The sequence below is a fragment of the Schistocerca nitens genome, chromosome 2 (assembly GCF_023898315.1).
Source record: "Schistocerca nitens isolate TAMUIC-IGC-003100 chromosome 2, iqSchNite1.1, whole genome shotgun sequence".
Classification (NCBI taxonomy): Eukaryota; Metazoa; Arthropoda; class Insecta; order Orthoptera; family Acrididae; genus Schistocerca; species Schistocerca nitens.
The window spans coordinates 757,124,184-757,149,867 of NC_064615.1; the positions used below are offsets into that span (position 1 = coordinate 757,124,184).

The 25,684-nt window shown below is 40.1% G+C and overlaps 1 protein-coding gene across 1 annotated transcript in view; it reads right to left on the reverse strand.

Moving 5' to 3' along the window:
• Positions 1 to 25,684, reverse strand: part of LOC126235311 (uncharacterized) — a 306,085-nt gene that overhangs the window by 215,015 nt on the left and 65,386 nt on the right. Inside the window, exon 4 of the mRNA XM_049944033.1 lies at positions 12,105 to 12,219. Coding sequence (XP_049799990.1) covers positions 12,105 to 12,219 — 115 coding nt within the window. The remainder of the gene's footprint in view (positions 1 to 12,104; positions 12,220 to 25,684) is intronic.

The following is a 25,684-nucleotide window of genomic DNA, read 5'->3' on the forward strand; positions in this document are numbered from 1 at the left end:
GGGGGAAAGTAACATAAAAAGAAACAAATGATTATTTTTTTTACTAAACAGCAGCTCCAGTTGCATAAAGTGTGTATAATCAGAATGATGACAGTTTGCCACACTGGGTGCTGTGAATTAAAATATCATTTTATTTTGTGACCACCAGTACTGTGCAGCTTCAGCTTCAGCTTTGTAGCCATTTCAAGCAAGTCTGAAATACATACAGATGTGACATAGTTAAAATACATAAATCAGAACAACCATTGGCTGTACAGTTGACTGAACAAGTAATGACAGATCTGTATTTTAACTGTATACACCTTGCACATATTTCAGACTCTCTCAAAAATGGCTACAGAGTTTGAACTGTGCCGCGTAGTGGTGATCATTGATATTTTAATCTGATCCATTACAGCCAGTGCAGCAGATTGTTATAATTCACAACATTTGATCTGCCTGTGGAGCCTATTGCAGCTGAAATACTGTATACATTCACAGTATTCATTTTGTTCCCTAGGCCATTATTATATGCTGAACCCTGAGAAAGTTCGTCAAGATAAACACTAAAGCTGTAGTTACACCAGTGTGACTTCCTGTGTTCACTAGGCACATGCAGCCATAGCATGAAGAACAAGGAGGCACACAACCTGTTGCAAAGCTGTGCATCCCTCTGAACTGTGCACATGGGAGTTTCCCCATATTAGATGAGGAGACATGGGCCTCTAATCGCGAGCAGAACAAGCACAGCCACATGGCTGCTAGCCACAAGGTGCACAGTTGTAAACACACCTTTACATAGCAAAACTGTATCATCAACAACAAAAAAATGGAAATCACAGAAGGACATAGACATAAATACTTAAAATTCGATTCAGTTTATCAGTTTTTCGAAATGCCCACCATCTACTGCAATACATATTTGCAGTTGCTGGTACAAGGACCTCTGGACAGACTGAAAAATTCCTTTGATATCATTGCATATGCTGCAACAATGCAATGTTTCAAATCCCCTTTGAGTGGTCTGAAATTGTGAATTGACTTCATCTTTGAGTTTATCACAGTGAAGAAAGTCCATCAAACCATGTGAACATGCAGACCATCTGATAATGTGCTGAGTTTGCTGTACAGTGACCAGGAAATAGTTGACAAAGAGTAATGAGCCAGGCACCCATCATGCTGGTACCACATAGATCTATGTATTTCAAGTAGAACTTCCTGTACGAGAGCTGGTACACCCAAGAAGGTGACCCAATAACTCATATTCCTTACATTCAGCATTCCCACGATTTGGAAAGGTAGTTCCATGAGGGTAGATAATTCTTTGAAGAAAGTGTCTATCATCCTGATGTCGCATCAGGACTGAGTGGCAGACTCACTCGTCCTCTCTACTTAGCATTGTAGTGTCCTTCCAGTAGCAATTTTTTTTTTTTTTTTTGCTCAGTTGCTGAGTTGTAATTGCTGTTTAACACCATCTCTGGCAATATCACTGTGCATGCATATTAGCAGTTCTCTTCATGTTTCTTTTGCTGTCTTCACAGGAAGTAGAAGTTCTAGTTTCTCTTGGTTCGCGCAAGACATTTATTTTTTCCAGGACTCAACAGTCATGAATGGTACAGACAGAAAGAAATCTTCATTTTCTCTGTGCCCCTTCTGTACTGATATTGCCAAGGGTACAATACTGTTCCTCCTCATCTGACATTACATATTTCTTTATTGGTTGTGAAATCCAACTTCCATGTAACAAAGCAATCAGTTTCATGTTCATAATAGGTAAAAGTTCTAAATATTGTAATTTCTCTGAAACTCCTAATTGGATTTTGAAGAATGGAACCTGTTGAATTAGTTTCTTTTAGAACAATGGTCCTCACAGCAGAACTTATTACAGTTCCATTTGATAAAATGAAGTTCACAGTAATATCTTTATAATTATATAACTACGAAAATAGACTATATACCATTTAGTGAGGACTTCCCCACACTTTACCTGGGTGAAAGCAGAATTAGCACACATGGAAAAGCAGTCCTGGAAATATTGGAGGTGAGCATCTTAGCCGAATCACCCTAATATACAGGGTGAGTCAGGAGGAGAGGTACATGCTTTGAGGGATGATGGTATTAGTGACTCTGAACAAAAAACATCGTATGGATGTATGCCCTATTCCGAATGGCTTCTGAGATAGAACACATTTAATATCACTTTTGTACATTTTTCTTGAATAACTCGAAATCTGCATCCTCCAGCAGAAATGTGTCACAGTACAAAATTAAGCTATATTAAATTTCCTACAAAAAGGGCCTATTAATTTTTTTCTCTAGAACTAATGGTGTGTGTGTGTGTGTGTGTGTGTGTGTGTGTGTGTGTGTGTGTGTGTGTGTGTGTGTGTGTGTGAAGAGAGCACGAGAATGTTGAAAAACTTGCTCAATGCACATGCACTGTAGCTTATGTAGTTTTCATATGCCAGTTTGAGGTAGAAAATTGAGAGGACAATTTGATATGGGACACTTATGGTCTATCAAGCTGGGAAACTACCTCAAATTGGCCTACAAAAACTTTGTAAGCTACAGCACATGCACGTCGAGCAAGTTTTTCCAACATTCTCGCACTCTCTTCACACAAACCATTACTTCTAGAGAAAAAAATGAACAGGACCTTTATTGTAGGAAATTTAATATAGTTTAATTTTGCACTGCAACACATTTTTGTTGAAGGGTGCAGTTTTCGAGTTATTCAAGAAAAACGTACAAAACTGATATTAAATGTGATCTATCTCAGAAACCATTCGGAATAGGGTATATGTCCATATGAAGTTTTTGTTGAGAATCACTAATACTATCACCCCTCAAAGCATGTACCTTTCCTCCTGACTCATCCTGTATAACATAGTGCACATAAATGGGTATTATTGAATACACAATTGCCAAACAATCACTGGACACAGTCAAGTCCACAAAATACCGACAGATTCACTGGAATAATCCTTAGAAACTGTAGACTACCCACAAAGCAGGTAGCTTACACAATCCTTAAACTTGTGCTTTAAAAACAAAGTAGCATCTTAAAAAATGCATTAAGTTCACGTAGTATAATTATGAATAATGTTTGTAATTTATTTGCATGAAACATGTAATTACATGCATAGCAATTGGTAGTACAATACAATAGTCTACAATCTAATTTTACTTTATAACAGTAAATGTAGTCCAAATTATTTGACATAATAATACTTTAGATTTTAGTTTCTACAGTAGGCTATAGAAGCACTGCTCAATGAGCCACGATTTTAGATGTTTTCTGAATGTCTCTCCAGTTATTACCTTCAGTTCATTTGGCAGTGCATTGAAGTATTTTGCTCCATTAATATATGGACTCTTTGCAGTTTTTTTCAGTTTTCTGTGTATCATATGGTAATTTTGTACTTGTCTAGCATTGTGATCACGAATTTCTACATTACAACATGTATATTTCTTATCTTCTACAGTTAATACTATTGCTTCAAACATATACATAGAATAGATGGTCAGAATTTTAAATTCTATAAACAATCCCTTACAAGATGTGCTAGCATCTTTTTTACCTAATATTCTCAAGGCTCTTTTCTGTAGTTTAAATACTTGGTCTACATGAGTTGTGGAAGCCCCACCCCACAATGAAAGACCATATGCTATAAATGGATGTATTAAACCAAAATACATCATCCTCATTGTTTGGGTATTGACATATGGAGCTATTTTTCTTATAACATATAGGCTAGATGCTAGCCTTGCACATACATTGTCAATTTGTTGTGTCCATAGTGGTTTGCTATCTATGCATATACCTAGGAATTTACACACTCACTGCAAATTTTCCCTAAAATATTACTATTTTGAGAAATGTTGCGTAACTTGTCGTAATTGAAATGTATATCCACAGAAATATATAAAACCTGCACACCAGGAATCATGTTAGGACCCAGAGTGACCAGGACACACTGGTGGAACAGAAGTTATTTCTTAGCTTGTATCTGTGTGATGGATTAATACTATGATTTCAGGTGGTCAGTCAGGTGGTTGATTCCATTAGAGGTTGGGGAAGTTGGACTAAATGACAGACGAGCAGAAATAAAACCCCAACAACTATGTTTTAAAACCAAATGGTGATACTGCGATATACATAGAAACATTTTTTTAAAAAAGTAACGCGGATATGAAAGTAGAACACATTATGCATTTATATTTTTTGTCTATGTTTAAGGGTGACTCACTCCAAATAGTAAAAAATGGTAAGACTGTTACTTATCGTTGAGCCACTGGATCTTTCTTTGATTGGATGATATGCATAAGTAAATTTCTCAGATATGTTTTTCATTTCTATTTTGTTATGTTATTTGCACTAGTTTTTATTCTTTCTGCCATTTTGTCTGATGTAACATGCTATACGTTGAGTTGCATTGGATTTGGGATGTGGGCAGAAAAGATCAAACAAGTGGGAAAGGCATGATATTGATTTTATTATTAACTGTCACTTCCACAATTTGTTCAATATGAACACTGGAACATGGACAAGATGCTGCATCTGTAAAATGGCATGATCAACAGTTTCTTGAAGCAGTTCCAGCAGCATCTGACCAACCTGTTCCTGTACTGGTCTTCAGGCCAGGTAGCGACCGAGTGTGTCCCTGGTAAATGTTCTTTTTAGATATTCACAGAGTCAAAAGCCACAAGGATTCAGATCAGCTAATTCTGCAGGCCTTGCATCTGGCAAACCTCTGGAGACAACACATTCATGGGAGGTGGTGTTAAGCAGATCTGTGAGTGACATGAGGTGTTGCCTCATCTTGCACAAAAACAGTGGTTTCCACACAGTTGAACTCTTCAGAAGCATGAATCAAATGATATAGAAGGAGGCTTTGACAGCGTGCAGACATTGCGGTACACCTGACAAGCTCTCTAGGTGTCTTCTCTCCAATGAAGAATGGACTGAGAATAAAGGTTGTTGTGAATCCACAGTGCACAGTCACACATGATGAGTGCAGTGGCACTTGTGCACAACAGAAAGTTTAACAGTACCCCAAATTCAGCAGTTCTGTGTACTCACTGCACTCTTTTGTGTAAAATATGCCTCATCACTCTACAGAATACTGCCCAGCCACTTGCCATCAACTTCGATCTCTGTCAGATCTGAAGAGAGAATTCAGAACATTGCCGCAGGTCATGAGGTTTCAGTTGCTGCTCCATGTGGATGCTGCACAGGTACCAGTGTAATACAGACTGCAGAACTTGCCATACTGTTGATTATGGGATGGACAATTCTTGTGACACTACATGAGCAATGGAACCTCTTTATTAACTTCCCCCAGGATAGGATGCCTTGCTCTTCCAGGTGCCACATAAAGCTCATCTGTGTTTGTCAATATCGTCGTCATCTTTAAACCATTGCTTTATTATCAACTTAACTGTGTCAAGAAGCACACCGATAATATATTTGAACATTACTGGACTGCTTTTCCTGCTCAGCTGCATTAACGTACATTTTTCCACATTTAGAGCAAGCTGCCATTCATCACAGAAAATAGAAATTCTGTCCAAATCATCCTGCATGCCCCTACATCCACACGATGACACTTTTGTATACACTACAGTGTCATCCCTACGTCCAAGAAGCATGTTATATAAAATTATAATTATTCTTCACAAGAAGAGAGACATACAAGACAAAAAGAAGTCCATCACTCTCCACTCCACAGTTCGGAAGTTGTCCACAAATTTAATCGACAACTGCTTAAAAAATACATTTTGAACAGGCAAATAAATGTAACTCACTACTTGTGATTAACAAATGAAATTACAGATTATAACAGCAGCTATCAGGTGGTATAATGTGGACCAAGTTTCTTAGATTTAGGGAAATTTTTTCAATCAATTCTGACAATATCTTTACCAAAACCCCCTGGGAAATAAGGCAAAAAATCAGTATGTTATTTATACTGAAGGAAACATACATTGAAGAGCCAAAGAAACTGCTATATCTGCCTAATATCATGTAGGACCCCCAGGAACATACAGAAGTGCCGCAAGCATGGACTTGACTAATGTCTGAAGTAATTCTGGAGAGAACTGACACCATTAATCCTGCAGGGCTGTCCGTAAATCTATAAGAGTACGAGGGGGTGGAGGTTTCTTCTGAACAGCATGTTGCAAGGCATCCCAGATATGCTCAATAATGTTCATGTCTGGGGAGTTTGGTGACCAGCAGAAGTGTTTAAATTCACAAGGGTGTTCCTGGAGCCACTCTGTAGCAATTCTGGACATATGGGGTGTCGCATTGTTCTCCTGGAATTTTCCACGTCCATCAGAATGCACAATGGACATGAATGGATGTAGGTGATCAGACAGGATGCTCATGTACATGTCACCTGTCAAAGTCGTATCTAGATGTATCAGGAATCCCATATCACTCCAACTGAACACACCCCACACCATTCCATAGCCTCCACCAGCTTATAACAGTCCCCTGCTGACATGCAGGGTCAATGGATTCATGAGGTTGTCTCCATAGCTGTACACGTCCATCTGCTTGATACAATCTGAAATGAGACCCGCCTGAATGGGCAGCATGTTCCAGTCAATCAACAGTCCAATGTCAGTGTTGATGGGTCCAGACAAGGCATAAAGCTTTGTGTCGTGCAGTCATCAAGGGTACACTAGTGGGCCTTTGGCTCCAAAAGCCCATATTGATTATGTTTCATTGAATGATTTGCACACTAGTACTTTTTGATGGCCCAGCATTGAAATCTGCAGCAATTTGTGGAAGGGTTGCACTTCAGTCATATTGAACATTCTCTTCAGTTGTCATTGGTCCTGTTCTTGCAGGGTCTTTTTCCGGCTGCAGGGAAATCAGAGATTTGATGTTTTACTGAATTCCTGATATTCACAGTATACTCCTGGAATGGTCATACTGGAAAATCCCCACTTCATCACTACCTCGGAGATACTGTGTCCCATCGCTCGTGCACCAACTATAGCACCACGTTCAGACTCATTTAAATCTTGATAACCTGCTATTGTAGCAGCAATAACCAATCTGACAACTGCACTAGACACTGTTCTGTTATATAGGTGTTGCCGACTCAGTGCCATATTCTGCCTGTTTACATCTTTGTATTTGAATATGCATGCCTACCAGTTTCTGTGGCACGTCAGAGTATTTAAATGCTGCAGCTTGCATCAAACATCATGAAGACAGGGAGAAATAAAGAATTTAGAAAAGAAGTCAGGCAAGGATATACCACATCTCCAGCAGTTCTACAAAGGTTTCTGCTCCTTAAACTGGGAAAACAAAGAAGTAACACTGTTCAATGGAACATCTGATAAACTTTTGGCTTGCAAATGACACTGTACTGCTAGTCTCCAGTGAACATACAGTCAACTACAAGTGAAATAATGTGACAGAGCAAAGCCTGAAAGTAGGCCTTTAAATCAGTTATACCACAATTATAACAAACTGTTCAAAAAATGTTATGGACTGATTAGAGGGAACTGAGAAATTTCACCAGGGAACAGAATAATCTAACAATTAAAGATATGACCAAATGGCTCATGGCATCAAATATACAATCCATCTGTTTAACAACCACTTTCTGAAAGTAACTGATAAACTTAGTGCAGTCAGTTCAAAAGAAAAAGCACTTCTGTTTATGCAACAGTCAGCACCAAAAGCATTTAGTCATTTTGAGCTCACTCCAACTTAAGTGAAATCAGAAAGTAATTAACTTTCTTAAAAGCATAAATTCTAATTTCAATCAAAATATTAAAAGCATGTTTTAATGCCGCTCTTGCATTCAACCATATACAGAATGAGCACGAAGTCTTTCCCAGATTATAGAAATGTATAACAGAATAGCCGTTTGACATAATAAGCTATATTTGGTGTCATTACACAGGTTAGTATTGCTAGTTGTTGTGACCAATAGATGGTGCTAGTGCTCCATAACACCAACGTGGTCTGTTAGGTCACGTTAGTTGCTGGCAAAATGGAATCAAAGCAGGAGAAAGCACAATGTGTGCTTTGGTTTCACGAGACAAAATCACCCATCAGTGTTCAGTGTGAATTTTGGGCTTCTTATGGGTGCAGCCCTCCTGACGTTAAATCAATAAAGCGCTGGTATGCAAAGTTTAACGAAATAGGCAGCGTTGAAGATTGTCCTCGAAGTGGCATGCCTCGTGTGAGTGATGCAACTGTTGATCATGTTCAGCAATCATTTCAACGGGGTCCGTCTAAATCAACTTGTCAAGCATCACGTGAACTTCAAATACCCCAAGCAAGTGTGGTGAAGATTCATCATGAAAGGCTTAGGTTGCATGCTTACAAAGCGAAAGTTGTGTAGGCCTTTCAACCAAACGATTTGCTAACACGTGCTGAATTTGCAACTGAGATTGTCAACAGGATTGATGGTGTAACGATCATTTAAATTGCATATGCTTTACCGATGAATTCACCTTTCATGTCAGTGGAATGGTAAATAGGCATAATGTCTGTAAATGGGGTTCAGAGTGTCCACATGCTACTGTACATTTACAGCAAGACAGCGAAAAAGTAAATTTTTGGTGCAGCCTCCTGCATAACAAGCTTTTTTCACCATTTTTCTTCATGAAAAATCCATTACCACTAACACTTACTTAAACGTATTGCAACAGTTCATAGCCCCAAAGTTAGAACAATATCAACCATGGATAATTTTCCAGCAAGATGGAGCACTCTGATCTTTGCTATCAAAACAAACTGGAAATCACATTTTATGGATGTCCTCAAACACTTGAGTTCAGCAGCATTTACTTTATGTGTAATTGCTGAATGGCAATGAAATCCTTAGAAAATTAGCTTACTTTGAATACTTCCATTCTTTTACAGCATGTAGAAAATAAATATAGGGGAAATTCTATATACCAAGATAAAGAATTACACTGTAACATGCTGTAATGACAATATCTGGTGTCCAGCCTTTAACTCCGTGTAGGCAAATTTTTAAAAATTTAGCATGCTAACAACAGCCTCACAATACATTTACTCTCATATTAAGTTTGGTGTGAACAGTCGGGCACTACTTGAAAAGCAATAGCAGCACACTAGCAATAACAGGAACAAAAATACCATCCACTATTAACCATTTAAGCTTACTTTTGCACAGAAACAATGAAGTATGTAACCGTAAGAGTATTCGAGACCGACCGCGGTGGCCGTGAGGTTCTAGGCGCTTCAGTCCGGAACCGCGGGACTGCTACGGTCGCAGGTTCGAATCCTACGTCGGGCATGGATGTGTGTGATGTCCTTAGGTTAGTTAGGTTTAAGTAGTTCTAAGTTCTAGGGGACTGATGACCTCAGAAGTTAAGTCCCATAGTGCTCAGAGCCATTTGGAGTATTTGACCACCTTCAATATGATTTAAAAATGCTGGCAGATAATGAAGATTTTACAGAGAAATTTAAAATTTTTATGCTTTAAAACTACTCCTGCTCCATACATGAATTTCTGAACTGATGGTATGTATGTGGTTGGGTTGCATTTATAAAATTTAGTTATAGATTAAGCTTAAACAAACAGTCTAGTTATGTAAATGAAAGTCAAGCAGCCATGTTTCCTCAGAGGAACATGTGTTAATCTGCGAATCTACTAACATATTCCACATTGTGGTGAACTGTTGAGAATAGAACATGCAAATAAACTAAAGTAAACCTGCATTCTCTGTGCAGTTCAATAGAACATGCCATGTGTTCAACCGAGAAATGGACAATGCAGCTTGTGTACACTGGCAGTCCGTTAACATACCTTAGAAGTTATTTCAAGCTTGTGGACGTTTCCATTTTAGAACAACAAGTGTTGCCAGAAGTGGCGTGCTGAATTGGTGCACACCACAGTAATGCCATTTGAACATTCAGCCATTATCATGAGAGAGAAAACAGAGAACATCTTCCTCACAGTGGCCATGTATGTGCATTAACACCAACTGATGACAAGTACCTCATACAGGGTGACAATATTGAACTATTTGAAATAAAATCGTTTTAACTTCTGTCTGGTCTGCATTAAGATGTTCAAACTGCACAGGTGGTCATGGGGCACAATGGGAATCAATATGTACATTGTTATTTGGTTTAGCGACGAACCCCACTTTCATTTGGGTGGGTTTGTCAATAAGCAAAATTGGTGCATTTTGTGATCTCTTCATTCTCGGTGGGTGACTATGTGGTGTGCAATGTCCAGTCACGGAGTAATCAGTGCGTTATTCCTTGACGGCATGGTGACTACTGAGCAGTATGTGAAGGTTTTGGAAAATGATTTCATCCCCGTCATCCGAAGTGACCCTTTTTTTGACAAGACATGTTTCATGCAAGATAGAGCTTGACCCCAAACATGAGAGTTTTTGATGTCCTGGAGGAACACTTTTGGGACTGTATCCTAGGTCTGGGGCACTCAGAGGCCACCGGCATGGCCTCAATTGGCCCCCATATTCTCCAGATCTGAACACATGCAACTCCTTTTTGTGGGGCTGTACAAAGACAAGGTGTACAGTGATAACCCAAAAATCATTGCTGAGCTGAAAACAGCCATTCAGGAGGTTATCGACAGGATCAATGTTCCACCACTTCAGCGGGTCATGCAGAATTTCGCTATTCATATGCACTGAGGTGGCGCAGTGGTTAGACACTGGACTCTCATTCGGGAGGACGATGGTTCAATCCCGCATCTGGCCATCCTGATTTAGGTTTTCCGTGATGTCCCTAAATCGCTCCAGGCAAATGCCGGTATGGTTCCTTTGAAAGGGCATGGCCGACTTCCTTCCCCATCCTTCTCTAATCCGATGAGACTGATGACCTCGCTGTCTGGTCTCCTTCCCCCAAACAACCCAGCCCAGCTCATCTGCACCACATTATCGCCAATGATGGCAGGTATATCAAACATGTCATAATCTAAATCCAAATATCTATAGTGGAATAGTTGAATAAAGTGAGTGCATGCCATGGTTTGTAACTAATTTGCCTTTTTTTAAAGTATACCTATATACTTGTCACCCTGTAAGTTCCTCAGGGAGAATGCAACAGAATTTAATGCTGCCATTTTGGACTGCTGTGTTGACTCAGACAGTATGCAACAATCCCCAGACAATCAATTTGGCATCTAGATTTTATTATAATAAAACAAAAACCCTTCAACTCTGTGGTTTACTAAGAAAGTGTGCAAGGGAAGACATGGATCACTGGTGTCAGGTTCTCTTCGTTGATGAATCTAGGATGTGTTTGATGGCTGTAGAAGAGTGTGGAGGTGGACCTTTACTAATCCATGTGTCAGGTATGTAGCACGATGGGTTCAGCAGGGAGACAGGTCAGTCATGGTTTTGGCCAGGGTCATGTAAGGATGTCGAAAGCCCCTCATTGTTATTAAGGGTAATTTGAGGACTGTGCACTATGACAGATCATCCAACCTATTTCCAGCACTACATCACCATTTTGGCCAAGAGTTCATCTTTCAAAGAGATAAGGCCAGATGTCTAATCTAAACCCATCTTATAAATGCCTTCCTCCAGGAGGCAAGAATCAATTGAATGGAATGGCCCGACATGAACACCATTGAACATGCTTGTGATTAGTTGAAACTTGCTGTACGTTGTTGCACAAACCTTCTTATGCACTGAATGACCTCAAGAGCACCACCATCCAATATCAGGATAGGTGTTGGCAGCGATGTCTAGACAACCTTGTAAAGAACATGCCAGCAAGTAGATTTTGATTGTGCACTTTTGGTAAGTCTGCCTTTATTTTGTTGGGAGTGTTGTTTCTATTTCGTAATCGAATTATGTTTAGGCTAATAAGGTTTATTTTTTGATGCCTTGAATCCAAGCCAACACATACATGATTCTAATTCATGCATTTGTTGGAAACTCTTAGTGCCTTCTAATTTTGAGTTTCAGACTTTTCTCGCTATTCTCTGTTTGTTGTATAATGTGTTAGTTGCATGGTACTAAAACTTCCTAAGAAAAAAACCTGTAATTTGTAATTCAAACTGTTATGTCATTAAGAGGGTGGCAAGTTATTTGTTCTATATATTATAGCACAAATAAAATATTTGTAAGTAATAAAAAAACTGTACCTGGTATGTCACCGTCCTCAGCAAGCTTCAATATTAGATCAACTGTCTCCTGAGGAATGTTACCATCCATTAATATCATGCAACTCTCTCTGAGTTTCTGTTCACTCTTCAGTATCTGAAAATAAACACAATGTAACATATTTGTTGAGAATAATATATAGATGTCAAGTTGTTTTAAGAGTATTAAAAAAATGAGTTAGCTAAGAAAATTAAATTGTAAATCGTGAGGTTGGATTCCACTGGTAACAATGTGTTTGACAACAGCAACATTAATATTGCAATCAAGAAAAATGGCAACCTTGGTCACAAGAGGTTTGAAATCATTTATTACAGCAAATCAATTTCATCTTTGGTGCAAATATTAAAGTCTTGAAGACTTACGTAACAAAATCATATATTCCATCTTCAACTCTTTGCCTTCTAAAGGAAAGGGCAAAATCTGCAGATGAATTAGCTGCGCCCTCATGTCTGAATATAAAACAATCCTCCAAAATGTGGTGTAATGTGATATGTATGCCACAAGCAACACACTGGAGCAAGAAGCCATTCATCATAAGACTGTATTATATGCGAAGGACCTCTTCTATTCTGTGTAGTCTCAACACATCTAATCTGTTCCAATGCACTCAAGATGGCATATAATTTTGCACTGAACACAATGAACTCTTTAGGTAGCTGGATCTTTGAACATGGGGGAAATAACAGAGCAATGAAGGGAATCCTGCTGTTTAGATCCATCTGTGAATACAGCTATGTAGTAGTTGTGCTCATTTAAAATGTCATAAAATGCTTATTAAATTCAATAAGTAGTATGGCAGTCAGTTCCAGCCCTGGAGTTGTGACTGACCCTGCTTCATACCAAGTGACTGTAGCTCATGTTTTGGAAGTCAAATGGCCTTCTTGCTCTTGAGGAAATTTGTTCTGTAGTGAAGTTAGTAGCAATATGATGTGCTGGTGAATTTGAAACAGTGAGGATCTTGTAAACCTGATCCACCTTGATAAATTACTGCTGGATGGTAAGTGCAACTCCCCATCCTCAACGCAGGCTGGGCATGGGCCTGGTATGACCTTCGGATATCCTTATCCCCTCATTATCTGGTCTTGTCAGAGTAGTAACAGAACACTAACAGATAAAATTGGTGTAGAACTCTTAAGGAAAGGTACTGGAACAATCCCTCAAAATATTAGAGCCAACTCACTCGTGTGGTAAAATCAGAAAGAGGTTGGATCAAACTCCTGTGTTACATGGCTACCATACTCCAGTGGGAGCTAAATGTGTTCACATTTTATCTGAGAGAATTGGGGTTTTCAACACAGGAATTCCTGTGAAGAGAGGCTACATCTTCCACAAAAATGACATCAGTGTGGTTGTATTAATCAATGATGACTATATGTTTTCTAAACCTGGGGCCCCCACCCTCCTTCACAGAGTTTGGACATCCATTACTCTTTCATGGGAAGTTTAATCCACAGGATTTGCTTGGTGCTCTCTTATCACATGCACCTTATGCAAAGCAGTTGGGAACTTCATACAAAACTACAAATATAGCTTCTGAAGAAGATGGAAGAGCATGCGCATTCAACATTGCTATTGGGTGAGTCTCAGCCACCATTGTCTCAGTAGGCACTTGAGCACTCACCAGCACTGCTCAGTAGAAAGTGATCAATGATTTGCAGTCAGGTGACTGATACCTGATCTGGATACACCTAACTGAAGCAGCAGCATCTGTAAGGGAGCCAACAAAATAAATACTCAGTAAGACTATCTGGACACTCTACAGCCCACTGATTGACTGAACATTGAGTGAGCTCCCAGGAAGAGTGGATTAAAATTATGAACACAATCTAACAATCCACTGATACATCCATTCTCAAGTCTTCACTCCACCTATGAAGACCACCTCCCCCCCCCCCCCTCAATGGGGTGAGGAGTGGAATTTTAAATCAGGAACAGGCATATGGCTTTGAGGGTTCAAATGCTAACTGGCTGGAGAGAACCTCGCGGCCTGTAGTGTGTCTAGATAGTCTTACTGAGCATTTATTTTGTTGGCTTCCTTATGGATACTGCTTCTTCTGTTAGGAGTATCTAGATCAGGCACTAGTCATATGAGTGCAAATCATTGGTCACATCTCAACAAGTAACATTTATTCTTCAGAGCACAATACACAAACATTTTACAATCACAGTCACTCTGTCTGAACTATCCAGTTTGGGTGCAGACACTTCATTCTGCACTGCCATCAATGGTCAGTGATAATGTTTGGGGTGCTGCCTGCCTTCCTCCCAGACTGCAGAATGCTGAAGTAGGGAGGAGGCTTTGTCGACAACCAATGCGTGGCACTTCTAGCTGCAGGTCCTGTGCACATTTGCATGACTGGCACTATCATGAAACATGATCAGATTGCTTCTCAATGGGCTGCTGTGTGAGATCACATGACCGGCTTCACCATGGCTGGCACATTCATGGTCCAGAGTGCTGCAGATGGTGTCGGTAAGAGTGTGCTGATGAATCTTGTTGGTGATTGTTGATTGGAGACAGTGCTAAGGCAAGAGGAAGTGCGTTGCAGTGGAAGGCATAACGGGCAGCTGTAGTGCAATGTTGTGGGGGGCTAATGGCAGTTCCTCATCTGCCAGAGTCACTGACTTGTTGGCCACTGCAACATCTCTAACATCTGTGGTGATATCTCCTGGTTGTGCCATCAGAGCGCTAGTGGCAGGCATGTCACCCGAGACATCTTGCTGCAGATTACTTGTGTCATCCAAGGAGTCAAGGGTTCTTGTGGCCTTTTGTCTGTTGATAGACATTGTTATCATCTTTTCATTAAGTTTATATCAAACATGTGGCTGTGCAGTTGCAGCACTTGAAATGGTCCATCATAAGGTGGCTGCAGTGCTGTCATTACAGTATCACCTCTAATATTATGCTCTTTGTACCATATCTGGTGAGTCTGATGAGCTGGGTATGGATGTAAGCAGCACAAATGCCACTGGCAGCGTAACTGTCTCCATATATAGAATCTCTGCTAGTGATGCATCACTGTATACGGAGTGGACTCCAAGGAGCACCAACGGGACAAACTTCCTCCATTCACCCCCATGGCACATGAGTTCAGTTTCCATTGCTCGATGCCACCATTCCAACAGGTCATTGCTTTGGGTTGGGGGGGGGGGATGGAGGGTGATAAGCTGTGGACTGATGGTGAGCAATTCTGCTTATGTTGTGTAATGTGTTAAGACTAGAAGAATCGAATTAATGTCCCTAATATGCCGTAATGGTGTCAGGGCAGCCAAACTGGGTGATCCAGTTCATCATGAAAGTGCTGAATGTAGATCCTACTGCAACATCAGAAAGCAGCACAGCCTCCAATCAGTGGGTTATATGGTCAATCATCAAAGTATGCACTTATATAATTTTGATTCTAGTAAGTGTCTCACTAGAGTAGGTCATGCCAAATCAGGTGCTTCGCAAGAACTGACCGGCATCGGCAAAAGCACTGGCACTCCACTGTAGTGCTGTTGAGGTGGGGGAAGGTGAGGGAGGCAGACTCAGCTCTTTTGTGCAGTGGTAGGACAGGAATGTGTTGTGGCAGTGCTTGGTGAGGCAAGAGTCATGTTGTTTGGTGAATGTGGCTGGGCAAATCAGTGGGCATCATGTGGCATACTGTAGTGCCTCGAGAATTTCAGGGTAAATTCTAGAAACACTTGGCTCTCCACCATCTCGAATACCTGATATTTTAATGGCAAGGGAGAGAGAGCCTTTTTACTGCACCACACGTCTGTGTGTGTGTGCAGGAAGACAGCTGCCACGATGAGCCAGGAGCTGTGTCTGACGAGCGGCCCTGACAAGTGGTTACAAGCAGCGCCCTATAAGTTATGTCAAAATGTCAAAGAGTATCTGGATAAGTTCCATGGTGTGTGGTGTCATGAGGATCATTAAAGAGACAGATGAAGAGAGTGTTATATCGAAATTCTTACTTTATGTCTTTGCTCTACATGTGGCAGAACGTATGTAACTGTATGAATGAATAGTAGTAGATTCTAACATTTATCTTGGAACCAGTTGGCTTGCTGAAGTTTGTACATAATAATTATTACTTTGGGATGAGAGTCGAAAATATATTGTTGTTTAACTGACAAAAGCCAATGAGTACATAATTTATTGCAAGAATATAGAGCTGGTTAATAATATTCCCCTTAACCTGATACAGTCTTCAGAGAAGAATTAAATGAAGGGAGCGACGTAGCGTAGAGGACCAGCTATGTGCACAATGTGTAAGTCAACTGGAAGAGAGGCACGAGTCTTGCATCCCAACACCACACTGCCTCTTGTCATCCAAGAAAGCATTAGAGTACCAGTATTGAAATTAATAATAATAATAATAATGCCAATTTTGTATATAGACAGAAAGAATAGTTTTATTGCACTCCTCATTTTGCACTAATTTACAACATTCTTTATCTACCTTTGGTATACGTTGCAACACTGAAAATTGTAGCTGTAAACAGAAACAAATTGCAGTGTGTACCATGTACCCAGCCCTGCCTCCTAGCAGTTTAGTCCACTTGGCTTGCAAAATTTTCCTTTGGTAGCAGTTTGCACCTGTCTCAGGATCAGGCATGTTGACGTGATCCAACAATTCTAATGATTTTGTATGACTGACACAATATTGGTAAGCTAGAAAGTCATGTTATAGTCATTGTAATATGTCTCTTATCAATGGCAAAATGCATCATATTTTCTTATCTTCTGATATCAGTTTCGTGTTTTATTTTGTAGCCTTTGAAAATGATGGAAAGTTGAAATGCGTAAAGCTGTTGAAAAATAAAAGTGTGGTCAAGACATAAGTTATTGAAAATGAAACCACTGTGATGGTAATAGTGGTCTGTTGAAATTGAGTCACATTGTAGTTTTATCAGCTAAACTTGCCAGAGATATGATGGGGGCAAATCCTGGGTGCACCGGAAAAAGCATCATAAAAACTTTTGAGAGCAGGTTTTATTTCTTCAAGTTCTTTATGCAATGACCATAGGGCCTTTGCGAACTCACTGAAGTGTTTAGAAGTACCTAAATTCGAGAACTTCGGGGAGGGGAAAACTGTCCAAATTTCCTCCTTGAAGCTGACTTTTAAAAAGCAAAAGCTCAATTTGAAACTTTCAATAAGGTCACACATAGTACCAACTGATTTATTTTTATCTTGCAATGAGATATGTAAATCATGTAAATACACCATGATGTCTTTCATGAAAGTGAAGTCAGCAATACATTGCTCATCATGCAAGTCTGACTGTGGAGAAAACTACACATCAGTGCACAGGGCTATTTCTTGTCTCAGATCAAAAACGATTTAGAGTACTTTTGAGCAACTGAACCATCATGCAGCATAACAAAAAGGAATGTCTTTGTCGATTGATTCAAGATGCTCCATAAATCCTTTGAATTCTCGACGATACCATCCTTGCTTTCTACAAAAATTCACATTTTTTGTGAAGTTATCCATGATGGGCCTAATTTGTGGAAAACTTTTGCATATAGCTGTTCATGATATAAAAGGCAGTGTATTGTCAAAATTAGGGGAAGCTCACTTTCGCACACTTTGTTCATAGACCCTATAAAACCTACCCCCTCTGGACAACATTGCAAGGGCCCCACCAATTGCAGTCCTCTACAGGTGCTCGAGTAACGAATGCATATAGTTCACAACCACCTTTACAGGCAAGAAAATATCTTCCACACTGTGGTACTTTTCAAAGAAATAACATCCAACAGTTTCTTGGTAACAGTGAAATCTTTTTCGACACCCCTTACAAAAATCACATGTTGAGCTATCCTGTGATTGTCAGTGATCTCATCTAGGGCAATTGAGTACTCTACAAAGTTACAAAATTTATTCTGTAACTGCTCCTTTAATTCTGAACGGATTTCTTGCACTCTTTTCGAGAAATTGTATGTTCAGACATGCATAAAGCCTCAAATTTGGCCACTACAGATGGGCATATTACCTCCAAACACACTACAAAATACTCTATTACAAATTGTCCATCTGTAAAAGGTCTTCCACTTTTTGAAGTTTTCAGTGCAACACTGTAGCTTGCTCCAACTGTGCTTTCCAATGTGCAATTCATCTCAGATGTCTGGGGGACAACAGCGATAATTAACTTTAAAATCTTACCAAACAGAACAGTCTCATAATTTAGTTTATCAACACTATCTACATTGAAATACTGGAAGTTTCTATAGATATGAGTACAATTACACAAAGGTATATTTTTATTTTTCTTCAAGGTTTACCTTTCCAGATTGTGGGAGTTCTGATTTTCATTTAGTAATCAGTTCACTTACATCTGTTCCAACAATCCCCTCGTGTGTTAAGGAATTGTTATTTTCATAGTGATATCTATGGTAGAGTGGCATATTAAGCACAGTGCTTTCCCATCACACTTCACAAACAAATACAAACCTTCCTGCAGAGCATTAAAAATGGCACACCTAAATCCAAACCTATTCTGCTCATGCTGAACACTCGCAAGGCAGATTAACAGTGTCCAATTTGATATGATTCCCAACGGATACTTTACTGCTCTGAAGACGATGTGAGAGTGAGTGCTGTGTCACACATGTGCTGTTACAACCACTACATGGTAGGAATGAGGGGAGGGGGTGGAAAAGCACCAGTGCCGCTTGGCATGGAACCAGGGCACTTAAGCAGTGCTCCAGTTTGTATGGCCTACACTAGAGTGAGGTGTACATGTATGAACCCCCCATGTGGACTTTTGAACCTGCAGAGGTGAGTCTGCGAGTGCTGGCCCACTTTCCTGCATTGACAATCTACGCATGCCCTTGTCAATTCAGGACAACTGTGCTCAACATCTGGCCAAACAAAACACTCAGCATCATCCAAGTTGTCAGCCACATGCCTGGATGGCTGAGATTTGATGTGTGTCAAAAATCGTGCATCACATTGACAAAGGTATAATAAGCCAAATACATTGTTGTGACACATCACAGAGGACAGTTCCATCTATCCCCGGGATCTGTCTGCATTCAACCCTGAGTTTAGTTGATGCATCATTGAGAAATTTACCAATCATCTGATTATGTTCCTGTTGTTCTGCAACTTCGCTGAAGTTGAGAGTGAGGGAGATGGTGCTGACTCATGACAAGTAATCTATGATAGTATCTGCCCCATGGAGGTGGACATCTGTAGACACTGTGCTAAAAGATCAAGGTGTCAAAAGTGACTTGGGTTGACTGTAGATGATGATGTCAAATGGCATCCCCTAGAAGTTTACGATATGTATAGATTATTAATCAAGTGAAAGCCCTCAATATCCTCACAAAAAAGCAAACAGCCTCAAACTGCGATTAGTTTGCAGACAAAAGACAACCATTTTTTTCTGTGAGGCTGTAGGTTTTCTGGAGAAAAATCACAGATGTTGTGATCACAGGTAATTCCTGCTGAAGGAGAGCACCTACAGTTGTGTTGCTTGCGTCTGTCATAATTGTAAGCTGTATGTCTGGTATCAGGTGTCAAATAGCAACTGCATCTGAAAGGCACTCCTTTGCATGGGAAAAATCTGCTTGCATTTCTGACAACCATAATAGTTTACATTTACCTTGCATGTGCGGGCCCGACAAAGCATTTGTCATTGGCAGTTGAGCCCGTGCAGCATGTGGAAGGTGTCATCTATAAAAATTAAGGATTCCCAAGAGTCATCTAAAGTCTCTAAGGTCATGATACATGTGAGGTGTCAGCACCTGTCGAGCTGAGTGAGTGCAGTCTGATGTGGGCTTAATCCCCTCCACATTGAGTTTATATCTGAAAAAACTGACATAATTGTGAGTTGTCTTTGTTTATGGTCACCCCTGAGTCTTAGAGGGCTGTGAGAATGTGTGTCTGAATTGAAATTTTTTGTTTTGATGCTCGTGGTAAAAAATCAGAATGTCATATAAATACGCACAGCAGCAGCTCAGTTTAAACAATACCCATCCATGAACCATTGCCAGGCCTAGGTCACATTTTTGAGGCAGTACGGCATTACCAGAAATTAAAATAAGCCAAATAGCATGACAATGGCCATTTTAACATCATCTGGATGCATAAGGATCTGGTAGTATGCCTTTGTACAATCAATCACAGGAAAAACCTTTGCCCCTGTGAGCACATGAGTAAAGTGCTGTATGTCTGGTACAGGGTAACCGTCACAAATCTTGCATGAGTTAAGTGTTTTATTCTATAGTCTCCACATTGCTGGACAGAACTGACTGTCTTAGTGACTAATTTAACTGGAGATTCCCAAGCACTGTCTGATGGCTGTACAATGCCCATGTGCAACATGTTATTCACTGTCACCTTAGCTGCTTGCAGGAGAGCCTGGGTAAGGTGGCTTGTTTTTTGCTGAACAGGGGGATCTGTTGTCATATTTATGGAGTGAATCATATTACGTTTAACCACCACTGATAAAGTAGAACTCACAGTGCATCACTGTGGTCAGAAAGGTCTTGGGAAGACACAACAGGCATGAGACATGCTTTACTGATCAGAGAGATTTGCCTGTGTAGTGATTAAGGTGGCATGGCTACCTCCGTGTGTAGCCAAAGGGTGTGGATGTCTGTTGGAGGTGCAGCTGCATCGTTTGTGGCCATTGTAGCATGTGTTTGTCGTCGCTGTAGCAGGTCAGGAGTTGTTGCTGCAGCATGCAGCATGTATTTGTTGCACTGGAGAGGGTCAGGCTGCACGGCAACCTCAGCCTTTAGTGGAGGGTCATGTTTGCCCTTTGGGGACATGGATGCATCATTCACAGTAGCTGTGACATATGTTGTGTCATAGCTGCTCGCACATGTACACAAGGGAGAGCAACTTCTTGTGTATTTTCTGGTGTAATCTATCATCGTCGTTGTAATGCAGGGGACATGAGCTATTCCAGAACGCAAAGAGATGTGCCTAGACGGTGGAGATGGCACATCTTGATACGTTTCATCAGTAGTTGCATAAAGTTGTTGGATTTTGTGCTGGCAGTATGTGTGATGTGATACAACAGTGTGATCCAGTCAAGATCAAGGGAGAGATGGAACTTTGAGGAAATCCACCATCAGGACCCGCTCTGCCATGTTAGCACATGGAGCATTCAAGGACAACACAACTTGTCCATAATTTGTATGGTATGTTCTGCTTTGCCTTGCATGTGGACGTTGGTCTTGTTTGCTGAGTTGTAAACCTGAGGCCTTGTAGCATGGTTTGAGTGTGTCATGGTAGTGCATGTCCTCCTTAGCCTGTGTTGATTGGGAAATATGTATTAATCAATATATCCCATGTACATAATGCCTCCAGTGTGTATTGTCATTGTGGAGAAGAGACGACTTGTCAGTGCTGGGTTGCCTGGTGCGCTTATATCGGCTCACAAGAGGTGATCACTGATGTTGATATATTACAGTATCACAACCAAAACATGTGTAACAGCGGTGAGGAGGCAGTGACATGGTAATATCAGCTGGCCTGGTGTTATCAGTTGGTGGTCTCATGCCCTGTGTAGTCTAACTGCCAGTGTTTGGGCTGAGGGTCGTGACATCAGCTTCATTCATTGTTTAACTGTGTCAGCTTCATTCACTACACTGGCTAGTTGGATAGGAAGAGAGAGGTGGGCTTGCTCTGGGCCCGTTTCCGGTCCAATGAATCATTTTCATGGGCGAACATTGTCAGCTGCAGTTGCCGAGGGAGCTTCACAATCCATAGCGTCCAGAAGGTGGGATCTGGCATCAGGGTGGTATCCACTAATGATTATAGCAGTTCTTCAGTTGAGGGGGGGCTTGCTGTCTGATAAATGTTCCATATGTATCACTTGCCACAACTGTTGCTCTGGTGAGTGAGAAAAGAATTGCCAGGGTGCTGCCTTCACTGTGCTGTATTTGTTATTGGCGGGTGGGCTGAGTATTAGGTTATTGGTTAACTTTGCATGCTCAGTGAGATGACGTATTAGCACGATAAATGTGGAGTTATGATCCACAGTTCCTGACATCATAAAACATACTCTGTCATTGTGAACCATATAGTCACTTGGTTTGGTCTGAACAGATGGATTTTAGGTTGCACTGCTACTAGTCACTGTGTGCCCTCTGATGGCAGCATAGTAACACATTATCATAGCATTTGTTAGGAGACATGGTGTAGTTGTCTAACCGAATGTGGCCGTACTATTAGCCTGGGTTGTTGCTGTGATATGGTTGTGTCTAAAGCTTGTAATTGTGGCACGGTAGATGCAGTAGGTACAGGATGCACAGTTAGAATGTTATTTGTCCTCACAAACACTAAATTGGTAGTTTTGCTGCACATGGTGTCTGTGTTTCACAATGGTTTTGAGTACGGAGCAGCTGTTCAAAAGTCTGTGTAGCAACACAGTAGATACAGAAGACATGGAAGGTGTACACACCTAAATCAAACTATTGTTGTGTCCCAGTCAGTTTGATCTGCACAGCAATGTTAGCACTTGCATCCTGAATTGATCTGCACACCCTCTATTGTTGAGAGTACTGTGGGTACAGAACATCTCTAATACCTGATATAACTGGAGTAGACATGGATTTTCACTGCAATTGTGGCATTTTCACAGTTGAGGTCACTAATGAGCATAGTTTCATATGTGGCATCGACAAGGAATGACTCAGTGATACACAGACACACAGAATCTCAACACATATCGTTTATTTTATGCAGCACAATACACAAACACCTTCCAATCGAAGTTACTTGGTCTAAACTGTTTTGGACAACACACTGTGCTGCAATTGCTGGTCACTGATGGTCTTTGGTGCACTGTCCTTGGAACTGTATTTAAGTTAATGTAAGGAATTTTGTACTTTTGTTTTTGAATAAACTTAGTATTTCCTGAAAGAAGAGATGTATGCATTGCCATGACGGAATGAGGCGGCTTCTTGTGCTACAATAATAATCTGAGAATGGCTGTAGATCACAGCCAAAATTGTTAATTGTACCAGTAAACCAGTGATTATAGTCTTGAAAATAAAAGAAAATAATATGTGTAAGGACATAACTGATTATAGAGCATAAAAACACATTGTGGTAATTGGAAAGCAATTCTTCAAGATTAAGGGGAAAAATTCCACATCGGCATATGGCATTATTCGTGTGGAAGGATTTGTGGATGAGGTTCTCAGTTACTTATTTAACATACAATGGAAGTCTACAGACCAACCAAGGAAACATGGCTGACAGCAGCTCAATACCACCCCAGGAAGCAGCCTACTTGCAGTATAAAACCATAACTGATAAGGGCAATTGGCACTTTTGTTCCAACGAAGGAATTCTAACAGCTACTTCTTTTGGAACAACTGGATTTAGTATTACCTTCTGCTCATGACCATACATGTTAACAATAAAATGGATTATACATTGTTGCCTCACAAAGGCAAGTAAATCAAATCCTTTCTGTGATGAGCCTGTGTGAAAGCAGATTTAGTAGTATCTGTAATGGACAGCATTGCAGTTCTTTGCCAAACCCCCACTGGATTACCAAGAAGTCTAGAACTTTTCTCAATTTGTTACAATTAAGAGGCAGAGTGCTCTTGATTCAGCTTTTAAAATAACTTTTTATAAAATCCTATGTGAGCATCACAACTATGTTACAGTTTGTGTGGACATGTCTAATCTGTGTAACGCCTTAGCGGCTCTGTCATTTGCCATGAAGATGTTCTCAATATTCACTTTCCAAAGGAGTTCACATTTATGATGCAGAGATTCATGCATTCTTGAGGAGTCCCCCAACTACATCTACAGCCACATTCCACAAATCATTGTAAAGTTTATGGCAGAGGGTACATCCCATTGTACTACACATCGGGTTCCCTTCACATTCCGTTTGTGTATGGAAAACAGGAAGAATGAATGCTTCAATGCACACAGGGTGTGTGTGTGTGTGTGTGTGTGTGTGTGTGTGTGTGTGTGTGTGTGTGTGTGTGTGTCAGTCAATTAGTCTAACCTTGTCTTTTAGGTCCCTATGAAAGTGATACACAGGGGCTATAGAACATACTTAGATTCCTACTGAATACTGATTCTGGAAACTTTATAAGTAGACTTTCATGGTGTAGTTGACATCTTGTAAATATCAATCCACAAAACTATTTAAAAAGAAAAATATGTAACGTCTGGATTATAAGTCAGTTCTGAAAGGAGTCAAATGCATTGTTAGTATAAAGTATTGCAGTATGTAACACAGACTTTACATGCCTAAGGCATGCTTGTTGTTAAATGGTTAGCTGCTAGAATAGTGTCAAACACAGAGTACATGATAGTTTGTAATATCACACCTATGTAAAGTATCTATTTATGCAAATATTTGATGGTAAAATTTGAAATTTTACATGAAAAAATGTACGTAAAAATCAATATGTACAATTCTAATAATGTACAAAGAGATAGTAAACCATCTTCTATATTACTGATGTTCACTTGTAAGACAGAAATTTAACAATAATGATTTGTATATGGAACAGAAGGCAATATATGATGAAAGTACTAGGAAAATAAGTTACTGATGGGATATTCCTCTAGTTTTTGCTGTGTGACAATGTGAAAATGATTCTGACCGGCTAGAATATTTAACATGTGCTCTCCATATAAGTGGTAAGAAAGTGCTTTGTGCCATCAATAAAAATGAATCTTGAGGCTTAAATACAGTAAAGAAAATTCTGACAGAATGTGCATGTATATGAGGAAAGAATACTAATCACTGAAACACAGTGGCTTTTACAAACTTGTCCTCAATATGTTCCACAATGAATAACAACAGAATAACAATTTAGTTGCTGTAAAGGATTATTTATCAGTTTTAGAGCATACTGGATACTGAGTAAACTATCTAGTTCATTTTCTTTACAGCTGTTACTCATCCCACAGTTGATGAGAGGATGGAACGGTGTGGTGTTATAAATTTCTTGATTTTACTGCTACCTTTGTCAGCTAAAATGGCTGGGTCAGTACAGCCATTTGTTTGAATGAGTTTGATTTGCAAACCTGCCCTGATGCCACTCTGCTTGAAAGCTATCCCCCCCCCATCGTAAGCACCATCGAAGCCACAAGCCTGGTCACCTGGGGCAGAGTGGTCCCTGGTTATTAATGTTGTCAGTTGTTTGTTGAGGTTTTACAATGCAAAACAGCTGAGACCATAAGTGTCCAATCATGATTTAAAATGGGCTGTTTACTAATGAAAGCACTGCTTTGTTTTTGAACTAAGTTGACACACAGAAGTCAACATGGCAAAGTAGGTGTGTAAAACTATAATGAATGAAGACTGTGAGCCTGGAATGCTAGTTACAAAGAAACACAGTGAAAAGGTGAAATGAACCATTACATTAATTCTTCTTTGTTAAGAGGCCATTTACTGAGGGTTCCTAGGACAATTGGTGCCCAAAGTCAAAAATTAGATCTCCTTTGCCATGTTGCTATAATGAGTGAAGAGCAGAACACAAACTACAGCCTGTGCTGTATCTGCCAAAACTTTGGGTAAACACACATTGAAGTGTAAAGAGTTAAAAAAACTGACACTGTGTTGGTAAGTGACACACCAT